This window comes from Aethalodelphis obliquidens, unplaced genomic scaffold (assembly GCF_003676395.1).
Source record: "Aethalodelphis obliquidens isolate GAN/ISIS:26980383/991018 unplaced genomic scaffold, ASM367639v1 scaffold56, whole genome shotgun sequence".
Lineage (NCBI taxonomy): Eukaryota > Metazoa > Chordata > Mammalia > Artiodactyla > Delphinidae > Aethalodelphis > Aethalodelphis obliquidens.
This window is the reverse complement of record NW_020838000.1, coordinates 6545524-6567979: the sequence shown is the minus strand read 5'-3', so window position 1 is coordinate 6567979 and position 22456 is coordinate 6545524. Positions and strand designations below refer to the sequence as shown.

Here is a 22456-nt window from a genome sequence, read left to right as displayed (position 1 = left end):
TTTTTCTGTACGCAGGCCTCTCACTGTTGTGGCCTCTCCCGTTGCGGAGCACAGGCTCCGAACGCGCAGGCTCTGCAGCCATGGCTCACGGGCCCAGCCGCTCCGCGGCATGTGGGATCCTCCCGGACCGGGACACGAACCCGTGTTTCCTGCATCGGCAGGCGGACTCTCAACCACTGCGCTACCAGGGAAGCCCCCCAATTTTTTTAAAAAGTGGTTAAGGGATACTATTTTACATTTGTAAAAACAGTGTACTGTAATTTTCTAGATAGCTAGTATACATATTCTTCTCCCCCTAAGCAATTTAAATGACTTGATTGTGTGTAAATCAACGTATGTCTGTATAAGTGTTCATTCGATTCTTTTGTTTACAACTATCTACAGTACTGAGTCCTCATTTTGTGTCAGTTCTGGGAATACAATGGACTAAGCTAATCCCTACCTCATAGAATTTATATTCTAGTAGGGATAGATAACCATCAAGTAAAGCAATAAATAAGATCATTTCACATGATGAGTGATGAGTACCATGAAGAAAACAGAACACTTTGATATGGAGGGAAGCTACTTTAGAATTGATGGGCTTAGAAATCCCTTAGGTATGTGACCTTGAGCTGAGGCTTTCATGATGTCCTACAAAGACACTAGCTTTTAAACCTGAATAGCTCAAGTTTCCATAGCCTTTTTCTCACTGCCTTGCCACCATGCCTACAATTCCTTATGCCAGAATTACCTTTCGGTTTGTCTCCAGACAGTCCCATTTAAAAGTGAATGTTACCATTCATTACCATCTATGCAAAGAGTCATTCTTCAACTACACAATGGAAAGATTTCCTGGAGGAGAAGGTAGAAGACATGGAGTGTTGTGGATGATTGAGAGATGCAAGGTGCTGGGAATTCCTGAGTCGGTGTTTAGAGATTTGAGGGCAAAGGCAGCACTAAGGGCAGTGTTCAGTTCTGCATGACTTTATTTAGGCTCCATCCATTTTGTAGCTTCCTTAAGAAATTTTACCACCTAGTAGTTAAACAGGAGAGAAGGGGGCAGGGCACAACCTTTAAAAGAATAACATAGCCCGAGGACACGACATAAACAGATTAGAACAAAATAGGTCCAAGATGGTGGACAAGTCGACTTCCACTAGACCTAGAGCCTCAGTATATGATCATTGTAACACATCAGCAAGCTGATGACACACCCACAGGCGCCGTGACAGTTCCAAGACCAACCATAAAGGTCAAAAAGTGGCCGGTGGCCCCATTCCTAGAAATCCCCATCTCTTCCCCAAAATAGCTGGAATACTCCTCCCACTCTTTAGCCTATGAAATTACCCACCCCTATAGAAACTGACAACCCCCCTACCCTGGTGCTCTTCTCACCTTCTGAGATGGCCCACACTCTGTCTATGGAGTGTGTTTCTCTCTAAATAAATCCACTTCTTACCTATCACTTTGTCTCTCACTGAATTCTTTCTGCGATGAGACATCAAGAACATGAGCTTCATTAAGTCCTGAGACTAGGTGTGATCTCCATTAAAAGACCATGGGTTCAAGTCCCAATCTGGGTTTTGGCTGGGTTTGGGTCCCGGCCTGTGGGTTCAAGTCCCACTCCAAGTTACACGGTTTCAGTAGGATCTCCCATTTGCTACTAGAATGTATCCAATTATCAGTCCTCCTCAGTTATCCAGAGTTAGGGGGAAAAAAAACACAGGCCTATTGTGAGTGGGAGTACAAGAGCAAAGCTTTACTGTGGCATTTCCATCTCTCCAAAGTTACTACTGGATCTTAGAGGTACCAGCCACTGGAGCAGAACTCCCCAGGCAAACATTATGACTAAACTATAAAATACTGTGGAATATATTCATGAATACAGAGAATTGGGGTTTTTTGGCCTTGCCTCACAGCTTGCAGGATCTTAGTTCCCTGACCATTGAACCCAGGCCCCAGCAATGAAAGCACTGCTAACCTCTGGAAAGCCAGGAATTCCCTCACGAAGGAAGTGAATTAAAAGACAAAATTGGTAGAAAGTCGGACTCCCCTGCTGGTCCAGTGGGTAAGACTCTGCTCTGTGCTCCCAATGCAGAGAGCCCGGTTTCGACCTCTGGTCGGGGAACTAGATCCTGCATGCATGCCACAACTAAGAAATCTGCATGCCTCAACAAAGATCCTGTGTGCCTCACCTAAGACGCGGCACAGCCAAAATAAATAAATATTTTAAAAATTGGTAGAAAGAAATGAATGAGGAAGCAATACCCTAGAACAATGATGGGGAGTTCCTAACAATGTATAAATTTCAGCATCCAGGTGTTATTTGTGAGGACTTAAGTCAAATGTTCACCATTCTAAATGTAATTAAGCTTGGGAATTCCCTGGTGGTTCAGTAGTTAGTGACTCAGTGCTTTCACTGTGGAAGGTGGGGTTTTATCCCTGGTCAGGGAACTAAGATTGCACAAGCTGCATGGTGTGGCAAAAAAAAAATGCAATTAAGCTCACAAATTTTGGGGAGTCCCTATGATATCAATCAAAGTTCCTCTGAAAGGAAGTTAAATCATGAATAAATTATGGTCCTGGTCCTTAAGAACTTTAAAATCCTAATGGGAATGAAAGCCTGAGGAGGAAAGTCTAGGCAGGTACTCTCTAACTGTAAAATAAGACAGATACATATTAGAACTATTACAGACAGTAAAGTATCATGAAACTACAGGAAAAAGATCACTAAATCCAGTAGAAGTAGCCTCAGATGCCATCCAGAGGAGTTGGCATCCTGGCCAAGGTGAGACCTGCAGTGATGAGAGGTAGTGGTATTCCAAGGTGCAGAGAACAAAGTGATCAAAGATGCCAAGATGGAAACACACAGGCGACACTCTGGGAACACAGAGTAGACTGGTATGATTAGGTCACAAGGCAAGAGTTTGGGGAGAGGGAGGCTTTAGAAACAGAATGAAAGAAACATGGGTTGGGACCAGAGTTGAAGAACTTTGTACTCTATTTAGCAATTGCATATTTTTGAGTAGGAGAGTGACTGGCCAAAGTGTAAAGAATGGGTTGAAAAGGCAGGAGTGTGCATTAATTTCAGCTTGTACAAATACTACCATGGCCCAGGCTTTGGGATTAGAGCTTAGATTTGGGATTAGAGAATTTTGGGTGACAGAATAGGACAACGAAGAGCTGAAGATGATTCTGCTCTTTCAAGTCTAGGTGACTGGGAGGCTGTTAATACCAGTCACCAAGCAGAAGCACATTTGGGATGGAATAGGTTTGGTTTGGGGCATACTGTTGACATGCCAAAACTGATGTGACATATCCTATTTCCTGATTATTCCTGGGATCGTCCAAGAGGTATCACCATGACTAACATACCATATTGGAACCACCCCTTGGGATAAAGTGCCACAGACACCGTTTGCACATGACACATAATGTTCTTGGGGTAACTGGGAGGTTGAGCTGAAAGGCTGGCTGTTCAAGGGTTCAAATCACCTTCATTGCAAAATGTTGACTGAGCACCGACAGGATACCTTAGGCCAAGTACATATCTAGACGATCAAAACTGATGGCCACACGGCAGGGCTATAAATAGTAAACAGCAAACTGAAAAAGCAACCCTCATCCTGAGGAAAAATCGATTTAACATTCTCCCAAATTCCGAAAGGAATTTTTTGTTCTGTTTCAGATGCTCAGCCAGGGACTGTTGTGTGAGATGGAGCCAAAACAGCTTGCCTTAAGTAGGTCTGCAATGGAGGCTAATGAATGTATTGGGTTCTTTTACTGGAACTGTGCTTAAGAACTCAGATTCTGGAGCCAGCCCGCAGGTTAGAACACAATTTCATCACCTACTCCGCGGTGATTTTGGACAAGTTACACAATCTCTGTGCCTCAAATTCTTTACCTGTAAAACAGGCACGGCACATTCGTGAATTCCACAGCCACGACTGAAGACTCCTGGCTGCCAGCTGCTGTGCTAGACAGCGGCGAGGACCACTTTGGGTAGGTAATATTCCAATGTAGAGGGAGGCGGACGATAGAGCTAGTTTCAGAGTGAGAGCCCCGTAGCGTAGGAAGAAAATGGGATAATTCCTGTAAAGCGTTTAGTGCAGTAACCCGCGACGGGAAATTCTTTATAAAAGCTACCTATTATTTTATAACTTGCCCCTTCGCACCCAAAACAGGTAGGCTCTCAAGAAAAGCAAGTTATTGAAAATGTCCCCGCCTAAAGACAACTTTCGGGGGTCGGGGGAGGATCGCATCCTCCTCCCTGGAGTCAATGCCCCTTACCTATCCACCCATCCCTAGGGACGTGTTGGAAGGCTCTCTTGTGCTAGAAAAGCCCCCACAAAAAAGCCCCTAAGCCGAGGGGGCATTGTTGGGCTGTTGCAGAGGTAGGGGAAGGGGAACTGACAGCTCATATTCACAGAGAAAACTTCGCCGCCCCACACCGCCTGGGAGTAACAAACCCAAGCTCTTCTGGGCTCCCCCTAGAGCAGGCCGGCCAAGGAGTGTCCCCGCCTCGTCCCCGCCCTCGGCCACGGGGAGCCACCGACCACCGCCCAGATAACAATGGCGCCGACGGGGGCGGGGCCGCGCGCGCCCCGGGGAAGCGGGCAAGGGGAGGCGGCCCGCGGCCGTAGCCGACCCCGCGGCTCGCTGGGGTCACGTGACGCGGCCGCCCCGCCCCGCGGCCCAGCCCGGACTCTTAAAGCTCTGAGAGGGGGCGGGGGAGCGGATAGAACGGGCGGACGGGGAACGACCGGAAGTGACGAAGGGGCGTAGTCTGCGACGTGCGGCGACGTGGCGGCGAGGCCGGCGCCGGGCGGCGGAAGTGGCTACCGCGCTGGGACTGGAGTGTTTGTGTTTTGGTTAGCGAAGGAGCCGGCGGCCGGCCTGAGGGGAGGAGGGAGGAGGAGGAAGATTTAGTGGGAACTCGAGCGCCGGCGGCGGCGGAGGAGGAGAAAGCAAAGAGGAAGGCGGAGCGGCGAGAGGCGGAGACGGAGACCGACGGGGGCGGCACCGCGGCACGAGCCCCGCACCGTCCAGTCTGAGGGGAGCGGCGAGACGAGGAGACGCGCCACCACCGCCGCCTCAGCCTCCTCTCGGGCTCCGCCTGGGACCTGCAGCCAGAAGCTTCGGCGCCGCGGCCCCGCGAGCTGCGGACTCAGGTAACCGAGCCGGCCCTCCGCCTGCGCGGAGCGGGTCGGGACCCCGGGTGGTCCGCGGGCCCTGCCGGCGCGGAGTCCTCCGCCCTTCCCTCTCGCGCGTCGGGGCCCGAGACTGGAGATGGGCCGAACCCGGCGTCTCGACCCACCGGCCCTGGTGACTCATCCTTCGAGGGGCTTCGGAGGCCAGGATTTGGGGACCGGCCGAGGGAGCGACGGGTGTCACCCTGTTCCCTTCTCAAGATGGCGCCGCGAGAGAGGGCCGGAGGCCGCGGTTCCGCCTGCTCCGTCCTGGCAGCCCGGGGTTGGGGGGGGGGGGGGGCTCCGGCCAGAAGCAGGCCGGATTCCGGGGAGGAGGATGGGAGAGACGGCCCAGGGGCTTGGCGGAGCCTGCCTGCTCGGGCGATCGGAGCTGGTGTCAGTTGCTCAGGTGCTCTCGGAGGAGGAACTGGGGCTTCCAGCAGGTGTGAATTTGGGGAGCTCCGCCTACCCCCCGACTCCCTGAGCCGGGTAATGGAGGGAGGAGGCGGCTCGGGAAGCCGGGCTGTCTAGGGACTCTTGTCTCATCGTTGGAAGGTGGTGAACCGCAGCCTTAAACAACTCGGCACAACTGGGTCGCTGAACACACTCACTGGATAGAGCCCTTTAAACGTGCTCTGTTGTTCGCCTCCCTGGAAGCTGGTTATCCTCCTGAGACTCAGACTTTTTCAAGCTCTGAACGTCATAATTCACATACTTGGTTTTTGTTTTTTGCTGAAGTGGTGCCTAAGTGTCCAGTCAATTGCCTTTCACATAACTAGTAGGGAAAAAACCCACATGGACACCACTGCGGTAATTCAGGACAGCTCAGAAACTTTATTCTTAGTGTAAAATGGGGATAATAAAAAGAGCTCGTAGGGTTGCTGTGAGCCTAATTCATAGGATGGTGCTTGGCACAAAATAAGTACCCAGAAACGTAAGCTGCTGTTAGTTTTCATCAAGGAGCACCCAGGAGGACTTTAGAATGCCAGGTGTTTTCAAAAGATTTAAAATGCACTTTGTGCAAAATCTTGTGCTTTTGTGAAACAAAAGTTTAAGTAGTGAATGCAACTATTACAAAATGTAACTTTTAACCTTAATGTTATGCTAACTGTATATTTATAATTAGATTTAGATATGTTTTGTTTGAGATCCTTGGAGGGAACTATAATGCAAGGCTTTAAACCTTAAAAGACAAAGCTAAATCATAATCTTTTTTAATGGGCATCTGATGTTTTCCGTGCAATTTTGGGAGGACTGGAAATTCGGAGCATGTTGTCCTTGATGAGTAATTCAGTTTGCTGTTTTGTAGGTAATCAGACAGCTGGGAAGTGTTTTAGTTGCTGTCGTATGTACTATCTGAAGGTGTGTTGGTGCATTTTCAGTCTACCTGACTTTCTTTTGATACTTGGTCATTATTTCATCAAAGGGGCACTTTAATTGCCAATTTTAAATCCCTGCTGTGTGTTGACCACTGTATTAGAAACTTTTTACATATATAGTTTCTTGTTTACTTCTCACAGCAGTTATGAAAGTTAGGTATACTGGAAATAGAGGCTTTGAAATGAAAGCACTTGCTCCAGCAGAAATTGGTATAGCTAGCCAGGATTAGATCCCCAAATCTGATATGTTTTTGGGGTGGTAGGAGGATAGATGTGGGGTTGGAGCATTTTTTTATTACAGAAAATTTTTTAAATGTACAGAAGTAGGAAGAATAGTATAATGAACCCATCACCCTAGCTTCAGTTATTTTATGGCCAATCTTGTTTTATTTACGCCCCCATTGTTTGGAAGCAACTCAGACCTATTATTTCATTTGTCAGTATTTCAATACGTATTACTAAAAGGTAAGGACTCTTCAAAGCTGCTGTTTAGGTAAGGCAGAGGTGATTTTATTGCCATGAATGTAAGGTCTCATGGATATGTTTATTAATGAGTTCGTGGTCAAGAGGGATTCTTGTATAAACTAATTTCATGGGTAAGGCAAATATCTTATTAGGTACCTAAATGAAATAGAACAGTGATTTGAGAAGGGGAATCATCAGATTTAATGTTATTAGCACATGATCAGCTTTTGATTAAAGATGGAAGAAAACTATGATGATTGATTTGTGAATAGATTGGAAAAGAGTTCTTTGAAAGTTCCCTAATTCTTTGAGATTGAAAATTAGCGTTCTTAGATAATAGTAGAAGACATAGAAGTTGCCCTTCAGGCTAGCTTTTTCTAAATGTGTTAAATAGAAAGTAACGACACATTTGTTAGCTCCAGAACTACAGAAAAGTATAACTAAGACACTAATTCACTCACCACATAGAGAACCACAGTTAACAGTTCCATGTCTGATATACTTGAGCACATCAGAAAACAGTTTTAAGTCTTTTAGGCACCAGACACACCACCTACTTAATATATTTGTTGCTCCAAAACTACCGTTAAATAAACAAAAAACATGTACTGTTTAACAGAAGCCTTCAAATAATAATGGCCAACATTTATTGAGCTGTTAGTGTGTTCTAAGGTCTATTCTAAGAGCTTTCCACTTATTAACTTAATTTTACTCAAAACTGTTTTAACCTAAGTACTTGAGTCACCTTTCAGGTTGCCAGGGTTTGAAACTCAGCTCTGTTGAAGCTCTGTCACAGTAACTGTGTGACCTCAAGTTACTTAACCTCTCTGTGCCTGTTTTCCTCCTTTTTAAGGATTGTAATAGTCAACTTTATAGGATTGTTGAGTGGCTGTGTTAAGTACTTAAAATCACCTGGCACAAAATTGAGTCTTTGATAAAGGTTAGCTTTAAAATGTTTTAAAAGCCTTGATTACAGCATGATTTTAGGCTCAAATCTCATGCCTTTACAGTACTGACAAAGGTAGTGAATTAAACTAAATGACACTCAGTGTCTATCAGAGGTTATAATTGTCATGCAATAATGTGTTACAGGCAGAATTTACCAAAGTGATTAATAGTAGATTTGCTTTGTTTTGCTGATTTGTATACTTAATTACTTCATATTTGTTTTTTTACAGGTTTCTCTACCTCCAGAAAGAAAAAAATTGACACCTTGCATCCTGGAAGTTCATTTAAGAGACTGAAATTAGGGACTTCTTTCAAATTTGGACATGGCTAATCGAGGAGCAACAAGACCCAATGGGCCAAATACTGGAAATAAAATATGCCAGTTCAAATTAGTACTTCTGGGAGAGTCTGCTGTTGGCAAATCGAGCCTGGTGCTTCGTTTTGTGAAGGGCCAATTTCATGAATTTCAAGAGAGTACCATTGGGGGTAAGATTTTCTTTTATCCCTTCTTCATTTAATTGAATCATACGTTGACAAATAAGATTTTGCTGTTCTGATTGTATGATGATAGGTACTAAGTAGGTCTCAGAGTGAAGAGCTGAGCAGCAGGCTCAAGCTTTATAACTTGGTTTTTGTTAAGGTAATGTTGTTTAATATTTCGATTTACTGGTTATCCCCAAGATGGTTATATGGAAGCTAAAACACAGATGTAAACATGAGTGGAATCAATGTCCCCAAGTATAAGATTTGATTGATATCTTTCTTGATAATGATTAGAAGCTTCTTCAAGTTAATACATGTTTGTGCTGAATTATATTGGCTTTAGAATGAATAGTGAAAATAGTAAAAGTAAATAGTAAAAGAGTTAACATTAAAATTCTAATTCTAAATAACTGAGGGAAGAGAAAAAGTGAGTGATTAATGAAGAGGGACATGAAAGGGAAATGGGACCTGGAGAGAAAGATGGAAGGAGAGGGGAAAGAGGTAGAGTAAGCACTGCTTACAGTGTTTTTGGTAAGACTGAGGCAAGGGGACGGTAAGATACAGGACAAAGAGGAGACAACTAACAGAGCATTGCTGTGAATAGAAGACAAGAAATTAGATAATTGAACCTCATCAGAGAAATCCACAACTGTATATAGCAGCGGGGCAAAACAGCCTTTTTTGGGCGTCAGTTTCATCTGCCAAATGAAGCTTTTGAATTAGGTACTGTGTGGACAGCTTTAAGATCCGCGGTATTTTGCAAGGGGTGTGTAACTAAGCAGTACCATATTTTTTCCAGGTATTTTATACGTTTTAAAGTCTTACTTTTGAAATATGTAAGGCAGATACCCATTGGCATGTAGCAACTTCTTGGAGTCCGTCTTTCAGGAGCATAACTTTATGCTATGCATTGAGTATATGTTCTCAAGTAAGTACACTTGAGAATTTTATTTGTAGTTTCAGATCCTCCCAGTAAGATAAATTACAGAACTCTAGTATCTCCTGGCTTTTCCCTACATACAAGAAATGTAGTAGATAAGTGGTATTTCCACTTTAATAGACTCAGCAGTATAACAGTGATTGTCAGCCCCCTCCATTTGTATGTCATGTTACAGTGTGATCCCATTTTAGTATTTTATGGTTTTTATAATGGATGAGCATCAAAAGTATAGTCCATACCATGCAGCTTTTATTTTGATTCAGAAATCTTGGTATTTTAAAAAGCTTTAATGAAGTGTATCACACGTTCTTTGTGGTTTCTTTGTGAATACATTTGTGTGTGTGTATACCGTTTAATAATGAAATATAAAAATATGTATACGTATGATTTAATAATGAAGTATTACCTCTCAAGCTTTATTTAGCCTCCTCCAGAAAGCAAATTGGGCCAAAGTTAACTAGCCCACATGGTAGGAAGAGTTTTAAAGAGTTTGAGGTTATGTCCACCCACCTTAAACTGGTGCAAAAAGTTAGTCATTATAACTGCTTTTTGGCAAGTGATTGTCAGTTGCAGCATTTTCCAAAGTACATATGCATCGTAGGCAAAATACCTGGGCCGATATGTTTGGGACTTGCTATGTGCTAACCCTGCCCCCCTTCACAGTGCATATTAAAATAACAAAAACACTGAAGTACTGTAGTAAAGAACTTAACTCCTGGGAAATGTAGCCTAAGACTAGAAATTTGTTTTTGTTTTGGTTACTCCCGATTATCTTCGAAATGTATTTTTTCCTAATGACATCTAAGGAAGGACATTTAAAAGAGAAATTTAACCCCTTATCAGTTCATCAACATAAATATACATATTCTCTGATGTGTGTATGGGAGTGTATATATATATACATACACATATATATATACACACACATATATATATATATAAAATCTCCATTTCCATTTAATACCAATTACCAATACCAATACCAATTGTCTACATTTCATTAATGAAATTGTCAAAAGGTTTTCATTCTAACACATAAAACTTCCTTAATATTTTCTACGAGTACAGATTGAGCTGGCTTTTTAAACCAACTTTAGGACTTTACATCCCAATTTCTATGTTAATGGTTACTGGCTGGATACCTTTCCACTATGTTGACCACATATTAATATCCTTAGGAGGTATGACAGTGCCATTATGATTACAGCTGTGAGCCCTGGATTTTTTGTTTGTTTTTGAGAGATAACTGACATAATATTGTGTAAGTTTAAGGTGTAAGATGTATTGGTTTAACTTGCCTACAGTTGAGCACTGTTTTTTTTATGCTCTTTGCTAGCAGCTCTTCACTCTTAAGGACTAGATTAGAATCTAAGCATTTAAGGATCTCAAGGTTTGAGCTATTTAAGGTCTGTAACTTGTAGGTAATATGTCTTTTTGTTTTGGCTGATGTGTGGTAGGAGCTGTCTAAAAATGAACCTGGCCAGATGTTTTACATTTCATCTGTTCTTTATTTTTTACTTAACTGTTGATGTTTAATAACATTAGTTGCGGTCTGAAGAGCTCACTTAAAATTTTCATCTCTGGTTGTGTTGTAAGGTGGAAATCATATACTGCACTCTTGAATTTGTGTATTCTAGAACCTTATATTCATCAAGAACATCAAGGTTTCTTTAGTTTTTGTGGTTCTTCCTAAACACGATAGCTTGATTTAAGAATCCATGTTGTCTCACAATACCCCACACCCCTGCCCCTTGGCTCTATAGCACTCATAATGAGATAGATAGTTAGGTGGTGGGTTTAGCGCTTTGGGGAGTTCTAGCTTATTTGTAGGGGTTTAAAGTCTGCATGACATTTACGTTCCCATTGTTTGTCTAAGACTAGCCCATAAGGTTAGCAGGGAGCATTAGGCTCAGAGGGTTGTCATCCTTCTTGCTATTTCATCTGGAGGCACATAGCTCTTCAGTAAATACTTGTTGGATGTTTGGACTGGCCATCTTTCATTTAACACCTTGAACACCTAAAGATTTATCTTAAGTTTTAACAAGTCTTCCACGTGATTCTAGTACATGCCAAAGTTTGAGAACCCCTGCTTTCTGTGTTCTGAGGAGCCAGTATTACATTTACACTACATATTAAAGTTCTCCCACAAATGGAATAATTGCTTTTCTTTTTTTTAAACTGTAGGATTTTTTTAAAACTTGCTGTTCATCTAACTCCTCCAGTTTGAGAATTTCAAGTATTATGTACTTGGTTACATTACATATTAACCTGTTATTTCTTTGTATGGGAACCCCTTCCTGTTAACCTGCTAGGCCTCTTTAAGAGAGCATGGCTCCTTCTCTGTTCCATCAAGGATACCCTGCCTTGTCTTTACTTACGGGAGTTAGAATATCCATAGTTTTCAGTTATCTGTACTGATGCTGTTCCCTTTTATTGCCACAAATAATCAAGGACTGGTTATACACGAAATTAAAGAAATAAGTGCCTTCTTTTTTAAGCTATTTTCAGCAGTTATTAACGCTAAGTAGAGTGTCTGAAATAATTATTTCAGGGTTGTTTTTACTGGAAGAACAAAGTTTATTCTATATTTAACATCCGTCCAGTTTTCTCTAAGGGGCTACCAGGACTTGTTCTTCTATTCAGATTCAAAAACATCTGGGGGAAAAATTATTAAAATTAAGAAAAACAAGGTTGGTTTCAAAGTTATTATTAACAGTCTTTTACCTTACCTTATCAATTTACAACCAGGACCTTCTTAAGAGTCGAGCGTGTGGTTAAGAAAGGGGTGGCGAGCGGCTCTATATCCACATTGTTTGATTTAAAATTCTAGCTCCAGCACATACCATGTATCATCTGAGGCAAGTTATACCCAGCTTTATTTGTGTCTTATATGAAATGGAAATAATAGTACCTTACTTGAGGTTTTTGGTAAGGATTAAATGAAAGTGCATATTCATTTCTTGGCACAATGCCTAGCATTGAGTAAAATGCTTATTAAATATTAGCTTTTACCATCACCACCATTACTTTTTGCTGAGTCATTTTTATCACTGTTGATATTTTTGTTGTATTGTCATGACATGACATTATTTTAGAACCGTGACTTTTCCACCTAGTGCAGAGCATTCAATTTAGGATTTGACAGTGTTAAAGAATTTTATGTCCAGATTTTCTCCTCTTGGAAGATAAAGTTTCTTATTAAAATTTATAGGAACAAATGAGATGTAAAAAACTTTATGAGCAGGTACTTCCTAAATTTGAGCCTTTCCAAAAATGGAGTTTTTGCAGATTCCTTCAAGTAAATAGCATGAACATATACAACTAAGTTTCTTTAAGTTCTGTATGGTAGATTCTTGCTTAACCCTCCCACCATTTGTTGATTTTCAAAAAAGCGGTTATTTATGTATGTTACATTAAATGCCTGCTCCCCACATCAACTAAGATATTTTGGAAGTTTTCTCAGAGAGAGAAATTACACAGTTAGATAGAATACGACATGTATGTACATACTAAATTTGCTTCCTAAACTGAAAAATAAAAGCAGCTAGAAAATTTAAATCTGAATAACTCATGTTTTTCCTGTAGTAGTAAGCTTTCTACTATTGCCCTTCACTTGTTAGCTGTAAGAAAGACTTGTTTGTGTAATTGTAATCTGTGCATTTGTTTACTTCCTTTATCTTTTTGCATCTGCATATTGTTTTCAATTAAAAGTACTTTTGAGAAAGGATAGAAGACCTAGGGACAAACCACCAGCATATAGTTTGCAATTCATGAGAAAAATGCTTTTTGAAATATTCATTATTCTTTCTGTTACAGTGAGAGTTAAAATTTGTGGGAGTTTATCTTTTGGTTCTAATTGAAAGAATATTACCTTTCTGCATAATAATATTTCCTTCTAGAAAGTACATATTCAGTATTTGAGATAGGTTGTATTACTAGGAGAAATTGGTAAAGATTTGGTATTTTATATGTTTGTACCAGTTCTGACCTAAAAAATTTTAATAGTCTTAACATCAGTTATTCCCCAGTGTTCCAGTTTAAAATGTTATCATATGAGGCTACTGAAGCATTGCTGTGAATTAGGAGCCAATAAGCTTAGCTTCAATCCTGGCTTCCTTTTACAAACAGCACTGTTTACACATTTATAAAATGAGAAGAGTAAGCTAAATAAGGATTCTTTTAGGGCAGACTTTTTTTAAAGTGTGTACTCTCCTCCACATTAAACAATGCAATCAGTATAGTTAAACCTTTTCTTCCTCTTAAAATTTATTTCACAATTTGGGATCATGAACGTCTGTTTTTGCCCTGTCTTACTTAATTCATCGATGCCCTCTGGTGTTGCTGAAGTGTTCAAAGCTGTTTGGTAGAATGATTTTGCCAGTTAGCTCTAAGTATGGTGAACTACTTCTGTTGATTCACTAATTTGCTGGGAAATAAGATTATCAAGCTTTTCAGAAATTCATTTACTCAACAAATTTACCAACCTCCTAGCACTGTGCTAAATATTAGAAACCAAAGTTAACCTTTCCACCTTTTGGGTCTTACACCATAGTAATCTGAGGTTACTTATATGCAGTCTTCCTTACGATGCATGCTGAATTAATTCATCATTTGGAGTTATCATTGAGAGCCTTTTGTTGCCAGGCCTCTTGGTGGCAAATAGGGATGTATTAGAGTGAGAAAGGCAGCAGGAGTAATTCCAGAGGCGTTTGATTTTTGATCACTGGCTATTTTGATGTAAACATGAACTGCAACTACCAAATTACTAAATTCCTCAAGATGAGAGTGAAGTCACATATTGGATTTTGAAAATAAGAAATAATCCTTAGAATTTTACAAGTGTTGGAAAACAGTATTTGAGGGAAGTGCTGGTGAACAACATTCACCCTCTTTTCCAGGTAATATAGATGAGGAAGGGTAACAGCAGGATGAGGAACCAGTCATTTGTGGTTTTAGCCTGTTTGCAAAGCTGAAGATAGCAGTCACTCTTTGGATTCAAAAAGAAGAGATACCTTGATGATATGGGACTGTAGTCACTCTAATGATCAGGCACCTTCAGCGTTTCTCAGTTAAAAAAATAGTTACTTAGGGATTTCAGTGGTTCAGTGGTTAGGACTCCTGCTTCCACAGCCAGGGGGTGCGGGTTCGATCCCTAGTTGGGGAATTAAGATCCCACGTGCCATGTAGCACGGCCAATAAAAAAAAAAAGTTATTTATCCTCACATAGAACGAGAGCCAAGAGGGGTTCCACTTAGTTGATACCAATTCTATTTGAGGTGTAATGTGAATGTATCTTGGACACATAGGGTCCTTTAATATTAGAGGGCTTGAACTTGAACTTAGACAATCCTAACTTTCTCATCTATTGTATTCATAAGTAATTTGTAAATTTTAGAAAAATGTGACTTCAAGGAAGTACAGGGTAATTTTAGGATAGCTTGTAAGGTAATTTTTAAGTTAGCTCCATGTCATATGATGCAGTCATAGAGCTCATACAGCATTCTCACAGTGTCATCTGGACCTTACCATAGCTATATGAGGAAATACTAATCTTATAGATGAGGAAACTGAGGCAACAAAAGTGATTTGCCTGAGGTTTTGCAACTAAGTGACAGCTGGGATTAAAGACAGATCTTTCCTCATTGCCACCTGTATTCTGGAATTGATAAAGTTTAGGGTCAGGATATGCATGACATAAGCATTCTGTTATAAAATGTGTGGTACTTGGCAGGTACAGAGCCCCTTATATATCGATTTATTGATATAAGGAAAATAATGTGAAAGTATTTTTAAATAAAAATTCAAATCACTCATGTTCCAAAGTGAGCACCACTGTGTTCATTTTTATGCCCTCCACATGTATCACATTTTTATTATTTCATTGATTTGTTCTTATAAGTCAAATCTCAAATGGTTGACATCGAAAAGTCTCCCTCCTGTCTTCTACCCACTTAGTTCTTCTTCCCAGAGGTAGTGTTACTTTGTCCTTGCAAAGTTACTATTATATTTATATCTGTGTATTTTCTCCTTTTTATGCAATTTGAAACATACCAGACCTACTGTAGTATACTTTTTATTTTTCACTTTAATACTGTCCCAGTTATCTACTGCTCAGAAACAAATGAACCCAAAGCTTAGTCATTTAAAACAATTATTATCTCTTTTGTTTCTGGGGGTTGAGTGGGCTTAGGTGATTTTCTGATGTCATGGGTGGCAGTCAGTGCTGGGGCTAGAATCATCTCAACACATCTGGCAGCTCATTCTGGCTATTGGTTGGGACCTCAGCTGGGGCTGTCAGCCAGAACACCTGCATGTGGCCTTGCCACCTGGTTTGGGTTTCCTCACAGCATGATGGCTGGGTTCAAACATGAATATCCCCAAAATACCAGGCAGAGGCTGGGTAGCTTTTTATGACCTACCTCCCGGAAGTTCACATAGATAGTGTCAATTATGTTCATATCACAGGCTTGTACAGATTTGAGGAAAGTGTCAGTGTCATGTTGTCACAAGAATGTATGTGAAATCTTCTGGCCATCTTGGAAAATACAGTCTGATTTCTCATATCATTTTATGAAGAGCATCCTCATTTTTTTCTTGGCTGTATCAACATTCCTTTGAATGGATCATAATCAATATGCTTTATCAGTTCTAGTTTCAGATTTGCACATTGTTTTATATTTTGGGACGTTAACAGTGCTGCATTGAATAATTTAATTCATAGTCATTTCTCACATATTCCAAGTATTTCTGTAACATAAATTCCTCGAAGTTGATTGCTGTGTCTTAGGTTATATACTTTTGTAATTCTGATACATTTTTCCACACCGCCCTCCAACCAGCAACACACAGAATGCCTGTTATCCTATTTTACTAACTCAAGGTAGCGTCATACTTACAGATCTTTGCCATGCTTATGTACATTGATCTCTGCATTTTTGGTTTTGTTTTTTTTTTTTTTTTTTTTTCAGTATGCGGGCTTCTCTCTGCTGTGGCCTCCCGCCGCGGAGCACAGGCTCTGGACGCTCAGGCTCAGCGGCCATGGCTCACGGGCCCAGCCGCTCCACGGCATGTGGGATCCTCCCAGACAGGGGCATGAACTCGCGTCCCCTGCATTGGCAGGCGGACTCAACCACTGCGCCACCAGGGAAGCCCCAGAACTTTTATTTTAAGCTCACTTAGTGGATAGGCTTATTGCTAAGCATTAAAAGAGTCACTTTCAAGGCCAGTAATTTTTTTAAAGTCTGGTAGATTTCCTTGAGACTTGGGAAGTATTAAGTGCTAGGTTCTTAAACCAAATGGAGAAGGGATATCACTAAGGAGAAGGGGGAAAGAGGCCTCCTTTGCAAAATAGCCAGGGCACAATCCTTGCACATTATCTTTGATTTTCTTTAGTTTGAAAATTATATGCCTGGGAGTAGAATTTTCAGCATTTCTCTTTCTTGTTGTTCTCTGAGCTTTTTGGATCTGTAATTCGGTGTCTGACATTATTTTGGGGAAATTCTCAGTCTTTATTGCTTCACATATTCTATTCCTTTCTTCTCCTCTGGTATTCCCGTTATGAATATAGTACACCTTTTGTAGTTGTCTCACAGTCCTTGGATATTCTGTTCAGTGTTTTTCAGTCTTTATTCTCTTTATATTTCAGTTTTGGAGGTTACTATTGATAGACCTCAAGGTCTGAGGTTCTTTCCTCAGTCATGTGCAGTCATCTAATAAGCCCATCAAAGGCATTCTTTATTTCTCTTACGGTATTTTTGACCTCTGGCAATTTTGGGGTGTTCTTAAGATTTCCATTTCTCTGCTGACATTGTCCATCTATTCTTGTATTCTGACTTTACCATTAGGGTCCTTAGCACATTAATCCTAGTTGTTTTAAATTCCCAGTCTGGTAATTCCAGCATCTCTGCTGTTCCTGGTTCTGATGCTTGCTCTGTCTCTTCAAACTGTGTTTTGCCTTTTAGTATGCCTTGTGATTTTTCTTGCTAGCTGGATATGATATACTGGGTAAAAGCAAGTGCCATAAATAGGCCTTTAGTAGTGCAGTAAAGAGGTGTGGGGGGGGACCATTCTACAGTCCTGTGATTAGGTCTGTCTTTTAGTGAGTCTGTTTGTCTAAACAGTGAACTTCACAAGTGGTTATCAGTTTTTTTCTACCCCCCTTGGATTGAGACAGGATGGCTAGAATGGACTGGAATTAGAGATTTCCCTTCTCCCACATGGAAGGATAGAACTGGCTTGAGTTGGATATTTCTTCCCCCAAGTCAGTTAAGAGTCTGATAATACTCCAACAGGTTAACTAGTTAACTAGTTTCTCATGGGGACAGGCTTTGTTAAGAACATGCTAGTCTGGTTTATTTCAAAATGGTTCCTTTTCCTCCTACCTTGCCAGAAGCAGGCAGGGATTTTTCTCTGATATGTACTGTGAGAACCTGATCAAGTTCCTGGATGTAAAACTCACAAAAGTCTGGTGCCCCCCTCCCCTATGTCTGGTGGGTTCCCTTGGAGTTTTTAACTCAGATTTGTCCATACCTAACCTCCAGCAATTTGTCAATTACAGTTTCCTACACCAGCACTGGTTTCCTCAGGTTTCTGCCCTTACATGTTGTGGTTTTCTGTATCCACCTGGCTTGTCTCTCCAATTTGGGGGACAACAGATTGTCCTGTGACCTCACTTCTTTTTCAGATCTAAGAACAACTGTTGATTTTTCAGTTTACTTAGGTTTTCATTTGTCAGGATGGAGTGGCGACTTCTAAGTTCCTTATATGCAGAACCAGAAGTCATCTTTGCTTGCACATTATAGGAATTTTTAAAAATACTGTTTAAACTATTTAACAAAGTGTCTGTTAAATGTCTTTCATGGACATATATCCCTTAAAGCTGAGTTAATTTCATTAACTTTTTCTCTTGATGTTTGTTGGGGAGCATTTGTCTGATACTAGCTAATAGCTTTTAACAGCCTCTCCCCTTTCTCCCATTTCTTCACCTTTCCTCTTTGTGATGTGTGCCTTCATTCTGCTTCCCAGTTTAGTATTTGGAACATGATTGTTATATAAAACCCATCAGGTGAGTAAAGACTTTAAGGATTGTGCCCTTGGTGTGGTAACCACAGACTCTCAGCCTTGAAGGTTCAAACATTGGTTTTATCAGTTCATTCTAGGGTGATTGGGTTTGGGATACTAACTTAATACTAACCAAGTTCAAACTCCTACGACTAATTTTAAAACAGTGTACATTAATGTACTATCAGAAATATTAGTATGATAATGTTCAACTAGTGACATGTGACTAGCTTATGTCCTGGCTAGTGATTCCCTTAGAAGAGTTGGGTGTCCTTTAAGAGTAACTGTCAAGCTATAATAGTAAAAGAAAAACACATTGACCTCTGTTACTCCCATATTATTTCTGAAAAAAATTGCATGAATTAGTCTTTTAAAAAGTATATCTTCCTCCTAGATAATGTTGGAGAAAAACTGATCCTCATTTTGCATGACTTCATGCAGACTTCCCTATGTATCATTAATATTTTCCAAGATTGCGTTCATTTGGCAACAATTATCTTTAGATGTTGCTTGAATGATTTTTGTTGTGGTAAAATACACGTAATAAAAATTTTACAGTTTTAACCATTTTAAGTGTGCAGTTTTATGGCATTAGGTGTATTCACATTGTTGTGCAAACATCATGTCCATCTTCAGAACTTTTTTATCTTGCCCAACTGAAACCCTATCCATTAAACAATAACTCCCTATTTCCCCACTCCGCCCCCCACCTGTGGCAAATACCATCCTACTTTCTGTCTGAATTTGACTACTCTAGGAACCTCACTCATATAAGAGAAATTATATGATAGTGTCCTTTTATGACTGGCTTTTTTCACTTAGCGTGTCATCAAGGTTCATCCATCTTGTAAACGTGTCAAATTTTTCTTCCTTTTTAAGTCAGAATAATATTCCATTTTATGTATATACAACATTTTGCTTATTTTATCCTTTGATGGACTCCTGGGTCTCTTCCACCTTTTGGCTATTGTGAATAACGCTGCTGTGAACATTGGTGTACAAATATCTTTCACATCTTTTGGACATATATCTGGAAGTGGAATTGTTGGATCATATGGAAATTCTGTGTTTAGTATTTTTGAAGAATTTCTATACCGTTTTCCACAGTGGCTGTACCATTTTATGTTCCCGCCATCAGTGCACAAGGGTTTCAATTTCTCCATATCCTGGGAACTCTTGTTTTCCCTTTTGATAATAGATATTCTGATGGGTGTGAAGTGGTATCTCATTGTGGTATTGATTTGCATTTTCCTGTTAGTGATGTTGAGCATCGTTTCATGTGCTTCTTGGCCGTGTGGTTGTGTGTGTGTGTGCGTATGTTTTTTGGTTTTTTGGCCATGCTGCATGGCTTGTGGGATCTTAGTTCCCTGACCAGGGATCGAACCTGGGCCTCAGCAGATAAAGTGCCAAGCCTTAACCACTGGACCACCAGGGAATTCCCAGCCATTTATCTTTGGAGAAATGTTTATTAAAGTCCTTTGTCCATTTTTTTAATTGGGTAGTTTGGATTTTTGTGTTGCTAAGTTGTAGGAGTTTTGTGTATATTCTGGATATCAGTCCTTATCAGATGCTTATTGGTCTTTAAGAATGAGTTCAATATGATGAGTATTTATATAGATCATCTCATAAGTTGGATTTACTTTGGGAATATGGCCATCTTTTTATTTTTTGTTTGATTAATTTATGCCATCTTTATTTATTTTTGAATTTTATTAAATTTTTTATAGAGCAGGTTCTTATTAGTTATCCATTTAATACATACTATACATACTATGTCAGTCCCAATCTCCCAATTCATTTCACCACCATGACCCCCTGCACCACTTTCCCCCCTAGTTGTCCATACGTTTGTTCTCTACATCTGTGTCTCCGTTTCTGCCCTGCAAGCCGGTTCATCTCTACCATTTTTCTAGGTTCCACATATATGCGTTATGCGTTAATATATGATATTTGTTTTTCTCTTTCTGACTTACTTCACTCTGTATGACAGTCTAGATCTATCCACGTCTCTACAAATGACCCAATTTCGTCCCTTTTTATGGCTGAGTAATATTCCATTGTATATATGTGCTACATCTTTTTTATCCATTCATCTGTTGATGGACATTTAGGTTGCTTCCATGTCCTGGCTATTGTAAATAGAGCTGCAGTGAACATTGTGGTACATGACTCTTTTTGAATTATGGTTTTCTCGGGGTATATGCCCAGTAATGGGATTGCTGGGTCATATGGTAATTCTATTTTTAGTTTTTTAAGGAACCTCCATACTGTTCTCCATAGTGACTGTATCAATTTACATTCCCACCAACAGTACAAGAAGGTTCCCTTTTCTCCACACCCTCTCCAGCATTTGTTGTTTGTAGATTTTCTGGTGCCCATTCTAACTGGTATGAGGTGATACCTCATTGTAGTTTTGTATTTCTCTAATAATTAGTGATGGTAAGCAGCTTTTCATGTGCTTCTTGGCCATCTTTTTTCTTTTCTTTTTTTTTTTTTGTGGTACGCAGGCCTCTCACTGTTGCAGCCTCTCCCGTTGTGGAGCACAGGCTCCGGACGCGCAGGCCCAGCGGCCATAGCTCACGGGCCCAGCCGCTCCGTGGCATGTGGGATCTTCCCGGACCGGGGCACGAACCCGCGTCCCCTGCATCAGCAGGCAGACTCTCAACCATAGCGCCACCAGGGAAGCCCATGTATGGCCATCTTTTATATATGATCTCTGTTTTGTATATAGAGATCATGTAGAGATCAAAGTATATATTTATACTTTGTTGCCAGGCTTTTGGAGTGTTTTCTGTTTGGGCTTAATCACTGTGTACGCTTTCCTTTCTGCCCCAATCTATTTTTATCCCCTTTCTTACCTTCCTCCTTGCGTTAGTTGAACTGTAACTCTTCCAAGAATACGTGGTCTTCATCTTCTTTGCTGCCATGGTCTACTGGGTACTCTCTTCTATACACATATACAGTTGAAAATAAAAAATGGCCGCAGCTTTTATTTTGGCCGTTGTTGGCTTTTAGACCATCCATATATTCTTTTTTTAAAGATTTATCATTTATTATTTATTTATTTTATTTATTCTTGGCTGCTTTGGGTCTTAGTTGCGGCATGCAGGATCTTTCGTTGCGGCTTGCAGGCTCTTCATTGTGGCGCGTGAGCTTCTCTCTAGCTGCGGCACACAGGTTCCAGAGCGCGTGAGTCCTGTAGTTTGCAGCACACGTGCTCTCTTGTTGAGGCGTGTAAGCTCAGTAGTTGTGGCCTGCGGGCTTAGTTGCCCTGCGGCATGTGGGATCTTAGTTCTCTTACCAAGGATCGAACCCACCTACCCTGCATCGTAAGGTGGATTCTTGCCACTGCACCACCAGGGAAGTCCCATAGACCAGGGGTCCCCAACCCCCCGGGCCGCAAACTGGTAACGGTCCGTGACCTGTTAGGAACCGAGCCACACAGCAGGAGGTGAGCGGCAGGCAAGCAAGTGAAGCTTCATCTGCTGCTCCCTATCTTTCCCCATGGCTCGTATTACCTCCTGAACCCCTCTCCCCCAATCTGTGGAAAAATTGTCTCCCATGAAACTGGTCCCCAGAGCCAAATGGTTGGGGACCACTGCCATAGACCATCCATATCTTTGTCTGTGTACGATTTTATCATCTGAAGTCAGTGCTCATCTGTCTGATAAAATTCATTATATTATCTGATAAAATTCATTATATTGTATTATAATACTACTGCCACTGATAGTCATTTTCCCAACAAACCAATTTCTTCCTTCACAGATAACTTTGATACCTTGTTCTTGATGCCAGTTGGTCAGTTTCTGCCATCTTTCTCCCTGAAGTTTGATCCAGATCCATCGAACCCAACCATTGAATTACTTGGCTCTAAAAACCTTTGCTTCCCCTACACCTCACCTCCAAACAACCTCTAACTTGGATTTTATGTTCACAAGCCCCTGATCAGCATCTGAGATGTTGAACAAGGCTCTTCCCCTCTCTAACAACTATATCCTTTCAGTTTT

At 40.9% G+C, this 22456-nt stretch overlaps 1 protein-coding gene across 3 annotated transcripts in view; it reads left to right on the top strand.

Moving 5' to 3' along the window:
- Positions 1 to 3903: 3903 nt before the first annotated feature.
- The window catches only part of RAB5A (RAB5A, member RAS oncogene family), a 31013-nt gene continuing 12460 nt past the window's right edge, over positions 3904 to 22456 (top strand). Inside the window, exons 1-2 of one of the 3 annotated variants that reach the window (XM_027086538.1) lie at positions 3904 to 3984; positions 8194 to 8449. In XM_027086538.1, the coding sequence (XP_026942339.1) occupies positions 8287 to 8449 (163 nt within the window). In that variant the 5' untranslated portion in view covers positions 3904 to 3984; positions 8194 to 8286. Of the gene's footprint in view, positions 3985 to 4010; positions 5154 to 8193; positions 8450 to 22456 lie in introns of those variants that run through there. The other 2 variants (XM_027086539.1, XM_027086537.1) reach the window with 2 other exon arrangements.